Genomic DNA, 8,526 nt, shown 5'->3' with positions numbered 1-8,526 from the left:
CCCCCCATCCCCGGCCCCCCCCGGGTCCCCCCGGCCCCGGCGGCGAGGCGGGGGCCGCGGCCGCGCCGGCCATGCCCCCCGGAGCCTGAGGCCCGCGGCCGCGGGGCGCCCGCAGCATGCGGAGGATCCGGCGGCTGGTGCATCTGGTGCTGTTCTGCCCCTTCTCCAAGGGCCTGCAGGTACCCGGGAGAGGGGGGATGCTCCGGGATGGAGGATGCGGGCTCGGGGGTGCGCCGGGCCGGGGGGATGCGCTGGGATGGGGGGATGCGCCGGGATGGGGGGATGTGGGCTCGGCGATGCCCGTCTCCGCATCCTGGCACCGGCCGTGCACAAAGGGACGCTCCGCCGCGGTCCCACCGCCGCCGGTGCGGGGAGATGGGGGGCCGGGAACTGGCACCGCGGGGGCTTGGACCGGCACCGGGGAGGTCTGGACCGGCACTGGGAGGGTCGGGACCGGCACCGGCGGCCGCAGCTCGTTGCATAACCCGCGCCGCGCTCCGCCGTGCCGGAGCCTGGGAGCATCAGGGCAGCCCATCCGGCAGCCCGCAGCGCTGGGTGAAGCCGCCGATGCAGCACGGCAGGGGTGGCTCCTTCCTTCTCTTCCTTTCTTTCTTTATTTCTCCCCCTCTTCCCATCCCCGAGCTGCCGGGGGGGGACTGGAGACCCGCCTCAGGGCTCCAGGGACTGGAGATGCTGAGGACCAGGGATGTCAGGGATGCTGGTGTGGGTGTTTTCTCTGCAGCTGTGGGATGAGAAACCCCGACTCTGGCAAAGGTCCTGGACCAGAGAGGTTATCCCTGAGGGCAGGTGGGGGACACGGGAGGGGGTTCCCGTTGGGCAGAGGGTGCTGGCAGGAGGTGGGTGCAGAGCTGGGGGTGCTGTGAAACAACCCCGTGTTCCCAGGGTGCTGCAGGGGAGACACAGGGATGGAGCAGGATTTTGTGGTGCTGCATCCATTTTGCCTTTGAAGTCAGGTCCTGCCCAAAGTCACTTCCAGGTTCCTCCAGAGTCATCCTAAAACTAAACACATCAACTCTCACAAACAAAAGGTAACACCCTTTGGTGCAGGGCAGGCAGTGGGCAGGGAAGCTCCCGTGCCTTGAGACTGAGGCCCTGGAGGAGCCCTCGGCATCAGCTCGGAATCCAAAATCCACCCAAATCCCGGTGACATCTCTCGTTGAAATGCATCCCCAACAAATTTTTCCACCATTTAGGGGATGATGAAGCCAGTGCTCCCCGTGCCATGCTCAGACCAGAGTCCTGATCCCCCTCCTGCCCCAGGAATATGACAAATTCCAAGTCTGAAATAACCAAAAAGGGACATTCTGGCCTTTCCAGGGTTTTGCTGCTCCAAGACACGTCTCTAGTAGGAGGTCCATGGGAAGACCCCTTTGCTGAGGGCAGGAGGCCTGATGGGTCATGTACCCACCCTTGGGCAGTTTTGGGGGGGCTGCTGTGCTGGGGAGGCTCTCGGGGTCACAGAGGTGTGTGTCTGACTTCAGGGCCGTGAGCTGATTCTCAGCTCACAGGAGCAGCCACCCATCCTTTGTCTTTGCCAAGTCCTGGCCGTGGTTGGGTTCTCTTTAATTAAATTTCACATTAATTAGCGGTGCCATTGCTTGACAGGCAAACCAGGCACCCTTGCCCGCTTCTCACTCCAGGGTTTCCAATTAACCTGAGAAATGCCATGGTCTCAAGGCAGACCTGCCTGCTCTCACCCTTGCCTGCTCATTCCTGGGACTCCCAGGGCTGGGGTGAGCCAGTGGCTGCAGCCAGGAAGGCAGGAGGCCCCATCACCCTGACAGAGCCCCTGCAGAACCTGCAGAGGGGTGGGGAGGAGGTGTTTTGGAGGTGGGAGTGAGTTTGGGCTACAAGACCCAAGCGAGGATCCCTGTCAGTGCTGCACCCACTCAGACCCAGCCCTATCCCAGCAGCAGGTTGTGCTCTCACCAGCACAAGGAGGGAGGAGGCTTTGGAGGTGGCCACTGGCTCTCTACAGAATTACCTGTAGAAACTGGAGGGAACGAGGTGTTTGATGCAAGGATTCATTCCCTGCCCTTCAGAACTGCCAGGGATCTGCACCATGTGACATGAGGCAGGTGAGCAGCCTCTGTTGTGGGAGGCCAGATGGCAGCAGAGCTGCTCGTGCAGGGTCAGGGGGAAGAAACAAAGCCAAGAAAACAAAATCCCCTTGTGAGCCTCAAGTTGTTTGCACGGAGCATCCCCCATGTGCTGCCAGGTCCCTCACTTGCCTGTTTCCATGCAGGAGCTGGTGGTGGCAGCCACCTGTGCCTGTGGGGCTTTGCAAGGGGGGTTCTTGCTGAGAAGGGTCTCCCCAAACAGGAGCAGAGCCTCTCACAGCCCCGACAGGGGAAGGGCAGCAGAGCGGGTGTTCCTGGCTGCAGCTCCCAGGGATGCACAGCATCCAGCTCTTGCAGCCCAGTGCTGTAATCTCCCTGCTTTTAGGGAATTTTAAGTGACCTACTTGAAGCAGGAGTTGCATAATAGGCTGATGAATATATATATAAAAAAAGGCTGAAGGTTTCGCCAACGCTCAGGTCAGTTTGTACAGCAGATGTTGTCCTTGTCCGGCTGCCGCTGCCCTGGGCAGAGCCCTGCCCTTCACCTGCCTTTCCTTTCCCTTCCAGGGCCGCCTCCCGGGCATCAAGGTGAAGTACCTGCTGGTGGTGTGGCTGGGCATCTTTGTGGGCAGCTGGGTGGCCTACATGCACTACTCGTCCTACTCCGAGCTCTGCCGTGGCCACGTCTGCCGGATGATAATCGTGAGTGGGCCAGTTTGGGGTGCTGGGGTGAGCAGGGTTGTGGGAGCCCCATTCCCTCCCTCCCAAGCCCCAAAGCTGGGCCATGGAGCCCTCCTGGCAGCTGCTTCCCTGGCGCCGTCCCCGGGGGCGGGAGAGGTGACCTTCCCCTGCCAGGGAGAGGGAGAAACAAGGTAATGAGATGTCAGAGGGAAGCAGCCAGGGCAGGCCAGGCAGACGTGGGCAGATTAATGCCTGTGGAGATGAAGCTGGAACATCAGTGAGCAGTGAGCAGGATCTGTGGGCAGGGACAGCACTGTGCCACCCACCCTGGGCTCCACAGAGCTGGAGAAAAACGGGGAGCAGCCAGTCCATGGGTACCTCTCTGTAGCTGCTGATGTGCCCTAAGGAAAGCACCAGAGCAGACACCTCGTGGCAGCTTGGCTTGGTGTGTTTTTCCCCTGCCTGGGGTTTGCAGTGGGGTGCAGCCTGTCCCCCTCAGATCCAAGCAGGGATGCCCCTGGGATCGCTTTGTGTGGCCCATGACAGGTCACCTGCCCAGCCCAGGGGAGGAGGGGGACACCAGGCTCTGTCAGAACATGCCTCGTTGGTCAATCCCCCAGCAGAGGAGGGAGGCAGGAATTGCCATAACAACAGCGACGATCGTTTAATTTGATTTTCTGCCTGACTCCGACCACGGGGTCTTGGGCGCTAATTCCTGCTCTGAGCTCGGGCTTCCAGACACTCTGTCTGGCTGTGTCCCCTGTGAGCAGGTCCAAGGGTTAATTCCCATCCACATCAGAAAAAAAAAAAAAGGAAAAGATGCAGTGAATGTCTGCAGCTCCTGCTTCCAGCCCCGAGGCTGCTGTGCTGTCACTGAGGAGCTGCAGCACTGCAGCCTCTCCTGCCCAGGGATGTCTCCAGCTCCCAACCCAGAGGATCAGAGCCACCGTCTGTCCCTGTCCCTGCCACCCCCTGGACCAGGGCCAGCCCATCTCACAGCAGGGGCTGCTGCTCTGCTGAGCAGCCTCAGCCTCTGCATCCTCATTCTCCTCAAATCCACGCTGTCCTCTCCTCCAGCCCTGGAAGCTCTCCCAAACTCCTGGATTTGCATCCAGGAGCAAATCTCCTGCGGTCCCTCCAGCAGCACAGGGGGTCCCTGCCAGCCCAGCCCCATTGTGCCCAAGGCACTGAGCCATCCCCAAGGGCCAGACCCTTCTCTGGGTCTTAGAGCAGAGGACATTTTGGGCTGGGATATCTTTGGAAAACGGAATAGGAAGTTTGGGGGTGCTGGAAGAGGCTGGACTGAGTAACTGGCACTACATCTCCCTGATCAAGGTCTGAGCACAAGGTGCTCCCCTCCCTCCCAGCCCCCTGAAGTGGCCAAAATGGCCACCAAGGTGCAGACATCACCCAAAACCATCTGCACACTGTGCTGGCATGGCATGGGTGTCTGAAGGGGTCACAAACCCCCAGCTTGTGTGCTTGGGGTGCTCCATGAGCTGCAGGAATCAGCTTGGATCTGTCAGACTTCTTCAGGTGAATGTGAAGCTGCCCCTTCTGAGCTCCTCTTTCTCCTTCCCCTCCCCAGTGTGACCAGTACAAGAAAGGAATCATTTCTGGCTCCACGTGCAAGGACCTGTGTGAGGAGCGTGGCCTCCTCTTCCAGCACTGCCTCTCCTCCTCTCCCACCCAGCAGGTAGGTCTCTGCCTCCTCCACCACATGGCACAGGATGGGTACAGGCATAAAACCCGGGAGATCTCCTCCTCACCCCATCCCTGTTCCCGTCCTCAACCAAACCAGAACCCAGCTTTGGGGGGTTTTTTTGCACTTGCTGTTCCTCTCCCACCTCGCCCTGTCCCCTCCCCTGTGCTGCAGGTTTACAGCGGGGTCTGGAGGGACAGGGAGGTGATCATCAAATGTGGCATTGGAGAAGCCCTGAGGGCAGACAGCCGCCCCGACTCTGTGCCCAGGAGGGACGTGGTGCTCTTCGACAAACCCACGCGGGGGACGTCCATGGACGAGTTCAAAGAAATGCTCCTCAACTTCCTCAAGGTCAGTGCAAGGGTCTTGTGGGATCCCACAGGCCCAGGATGCCACCTACAAGTTGGGAAGACTGATTGTGTCTTTCCTTGCCCTTGAACGAGATCTCCTCTGGCTCACACTCCCCCACCCACTGCTGGGTGCTGGGCTGGGTGCTCCCTGCCACGTACTGGATTAGTGGAGAAAAACCTCCATTTTCTCCCAGGAACTCTTATTTGTGATATTTGAGTAGCAGCAGCCCTGGAGGCCTCTGTGCCTTGGCTCTGGGTGGCATCTGTGCTGGGCAGAGCTGATTCACAAGCCCATGGTGGCCCTGGTAGTTACCCCTCTGTGGGGCTTCTGAGGCAGCAGTGGTGCCTGGCCTTTGCTCCCAAAACTACGCTCCTCTCTGGAGCCCTGAGGCTGGTAACATTCTGCTGGAGCTGAATCCGTCCACACAATGTTGTGGCACCAGATCTTCTGGAGTGTGGTGGCTGTTTCCTCCTCTCCCCAGCTCAGGTCTTTGCACTCCCAGTTGGGTTTTGCGATATGACGCCCAAACACAGAGAGCTCTGGGGGTCTGATGCCACCTCTTGTCCCATTTGCAGTCCAAGCTGGGAGATCAGCCATCCCTCCCGGCCCTGGTGAGCCGGATCATCGCCATGGCCGACGTGAACCGCGACGGGAAAGTGTCTCTGGCCGAGGCCAAATCCATCTGGGCGCTGCTGCAGCTCAATGAGTTCCTTCTCATGTTCTCCCTGCACGAGAAGGAGCACACTGCCAAGCTGCTGGGGCACTGTGGGGACCTCTACGTCACCGAGAAGATCCCCCACACCTCCCTCTACGGGCTGGATGTCCCCCCTTTCCTCCAGTCGCTGCTGCCTTCCGTCGCCCACCAGCTCCTCCACCAGTGGTTCGCGCCGGCCTGGCCCCGGCGCGCCAAGATCGCCATCGGCCTCCTGGAGTTCGTGGAGGAGATTTTCCACGGCACCTACGGGAGCTTCTACATCTGCGAGACGGGCTTCAGGAACGTGGGCTACAACGACAAGTTCGACTTCAAGATGGTCGACCTGAGGAAGGTGGCGACGGAGGCGACAATCAGGGGGTTCCTCAAGGGGCGTCACTGTGAGCAGAACGTGGACTGCACCTACGGGCGGGACTGCACGGCGGCCTGCGACAAGCTCCTGAAGCAGTGCAAGGGTGAAATGGTGCAGCCCAACCTGGCCAAGGTGTGCGGGTTGCTGCAGGACTATTTGCTGTACGGGGCGCCGCTGGAGCTGAAGGACGAGCTGCAGAAGCAGCTCCGAACTTGCACGACCCTCAGCGGCCTGGCCAGCCAGATGGAGGTGCACCACTCCCTCGTGCTCAACAACCTCAAGACCTTGCTCTGGAAGAAGATTTCCAACACCAAATATTCCTAATGGGGGAAGCGCGGCCCCGGAGTTTAGGATCTGCCACCTCGGAGTCAAGCCCAAGGGCTGAAGGCCTGTTTCTCCATCTTCCCCACAGGTAAAATACACCCTGCACAGGGAGTTCAGCAGAGCTGCAGCCCCTTCTCCATGGAAAACCAAGCTTCATGACTTCCACCGCCCAGCAGGATCATGGATCAGTCAGCAGGAGTGTCTGCAGAGCTGGGACACCAGGCTGGACAGGCTTGGGGGAGGAAGATGACATGGAAAGGGATAAGGAAGCAGAGCCCAGCTGGATGCGTCTAAGCGTTTCTTGATTAACAGGAAAGCAGAGCAGAGCGATGGGAATGAATCATTGATGCTGTACTTGTCACATCTTCTTTTGATGAACGTCTCTGATGTAAATAAACAGCTTTTACGTGAATCACACCAGTACATCAATAGCAAAACAGCAGCCCGTTAAGTACCAGCTTGTTTGTGGTCTAAAAAGGAGGAAAAGGTAGATTTCCTGAATCAAAATCTCTCCTTAAGTGTCTGAGTCATCTGCCATCAGATCCAGCTGTAACATAGGAAGCAGATAAGCAGTCTGTTCCACAGTGGAGAATCCTGGCAATTCTTTGGTTCCATTTTTAAGTGCCTGACCCTGACAGTGATGCCATGGCTTGTGTGAGGCTCCCACTCGGCTGCTCCCACCCCAAGTCCAAAATTGGCAGCACAGGCCATTCCCTCACGTGTTGGCTTTGGAAGCTCTAAGGCCAAGGAGAGCTTAAAGGCAAAGGGCTAAACATGAACAGTTCTGACCCGTTAATGTGCTCCGTGTGTCCCTTCCCACCACACTCAGAGCAGGGATAAACCAACCTCTCAGTTTAATTCTCCTAAAACTAAGCTGGGCTTGCCCTGCAGAGGTTGAAGGTTAATACCAGAATAATCCAGTGCTTCTCTTGTTATTAAAGTGAATTTCCAGGCAAGCTTTCAGCAGGTCTCAAGACATTTGTTTGGCTGTGTATGTACTACCAGGGCTCTAACTATAGCAGTTTCCTTTAAATGCCCAATTATAGCAATCTTAAAACTGTGGGTAGGGAGGAAGAGCTTTTATAAACTCCCCCAAGGCTGCTCTGTTCCCAGCACAGCCATGCTGCTGGGCCACACAGTGGTTCTCCTGCCAACAATTCCTCAGTGGAGTGTGCAGCTGATGTACAATCCCAATTAAAACCACACCTGACAGTCTGTATCACCTGGGAATGTGATCAGCAGAGCTGTGGCTACACATTTAGGAGCCCTCTGAGGAGAGAAACCAGGATTTCCTTGTGTTAGATCCTCATCACCTCGCACTGGTGTTTATGGGGTCAGCAGGGCCCTGTATCCAGCACAGAGCTCACTCCCTGCTGAGCAGTGGCCTCTGCAGTGCAATTTATCCATGGAAAGGCTGAGCACTCCCAAAGTTTCTGTGTTTGGAGGGTGACAATCCTCAGCCCCTTGAGTCACCCTGGCTCAGGTACAGACGCTGCCAAGGTGAGCAGGGCCCTATGTAAGGTGTGGGTTCACCTGCACAGGAGGGAGCACGTGGGCAGGGCTGGAATTCACTGGAATTCAGTAATGAAGCTCCACAGAGCCACTGCAGCTCATCCATTGTCCTGCATCCCCATGGCAACCAGCTCCACTGGCAAATTAATTTCCTTCTGCTATTAGCAAAGGAATCCAACACCCAGCCATGGCAAGTGCCCTCCTCAGGTCATCAGAGAAGCCATTTCTCACCTTCCCCTCTCTTATTTACTGGTAAATTTTATCCAGATATTCCCACTAAATCCCTGCTGCTCCTTTCCCCCAAAGCAGTGTTAAAGCACTTCCTGGAAAAGGAAGGGTTTTCCCCTCAATATCAGAATTTTTAAGTATTTATGGTGAAGATCCAGGAGAGGCAGCCCCTGTACCTGACAAGATTTATTGAAATAAACACTTCTGACAACAACTTGTCCCATCACCATCATTGATCCATATATCCCACAGCACTGGACACTCCCAGGGATCACTGATGACTCACAAACCCCAAAGCACAGTTTTGCTCATCCCTAATGAAAAGCACCAAGTCTTTCTTTGCAGTGCTCATGGTTTACAAGCTACACAGGAATATAGGAGAGAATGAGTAAAGGCAAAGCTATTTTACAGTCAAACCTCCTCCAGATTTCCCACAGAGGCTGGAATAAAAAGCCAGAACACAAACACTGATAATCTGATCTCACTGGATGCTGCTGCTTCTGCAGCACAGATTTGTGCTCAAGGGGTTGGAGGTAAGAAATACCTTTAATTGCAGAAGTACAAAACCATCCCAGCTCCCAGA

General features: G+C 56.9%; 1 protein-coding gene across 1 annotated transcript; it reads left to right on the top strand.

Moving 5' to 3' along the window:
* Nucleotides 1-41: 41 nt before the first annotated feature.
* Nucleotides 42-6,660, top strand: DIPK1B (divergent protein kinase domain 1B). The gene is made up of 5 exons (XM_027687599.1): nt 42-179; nt 2,649-2,783; nt 4,351-4,458; nt 4,639-4,815; nt 5,391-6,660. Exons 1-5 carry the CDS (start codon nt 117-119, stop codon nt 6,201-6,203), a joined length of 1,296 nt encoding a protein of 431 aa, XP_027543400.1. The 5' UTR covers nt 42-116; the 3' UTR covers nt 6,204-6,660.
* The last annotated feature ends 1,866 nt before the right edge of the window (nt 6,661-8,526 follow it).

Source organism: Neopelma chrysocephalum, unplaced genomic scaffold (genome assembly GCF_003984885.1).
Source record: "Neopelma chrysocephalum unplaced genomic scaffold, ASM398488v2 Primary Assembly neopelma1_74, whole genome shotgun sequence".
Lineage (NCBI taxonomy): Eukaryota > Metazoa > Chordata > Aves > Passeriformes > Pipridae > Neopelma > Neopelma chrysocephalum.
The sequence above is the reverse complement of the archived record's forward strand: the minus strand, read 5'-3'. Positions and strand labels throughout refer to the sequence as shown.

Bases quoted from the DNA above. Each gene is read 5' to 3' on its own strand.
- DIPK1B (XM_027687599.1), top strand. From the start codon at position 117: ATGCGGAGGATCCGGCGGCTGGTGCATCTGGTGCTGTTCTGCCCCTTC. The intron at 180-2,648 runs GTACCCGGGAGA...TTTCCCTTCCAG, and splicing joins CCTTCTCCAAGGGCCTGCAG to GGCCGCCTCCCGGGCATCAA. The intron at 4,816-5,390 runs GTCAGTGCAAGG...TCCCATTTGCAG, and splicing joins TGCTCCTCAACTTCCTCAAG to TCCAAGCTGGGAGATCAGCC.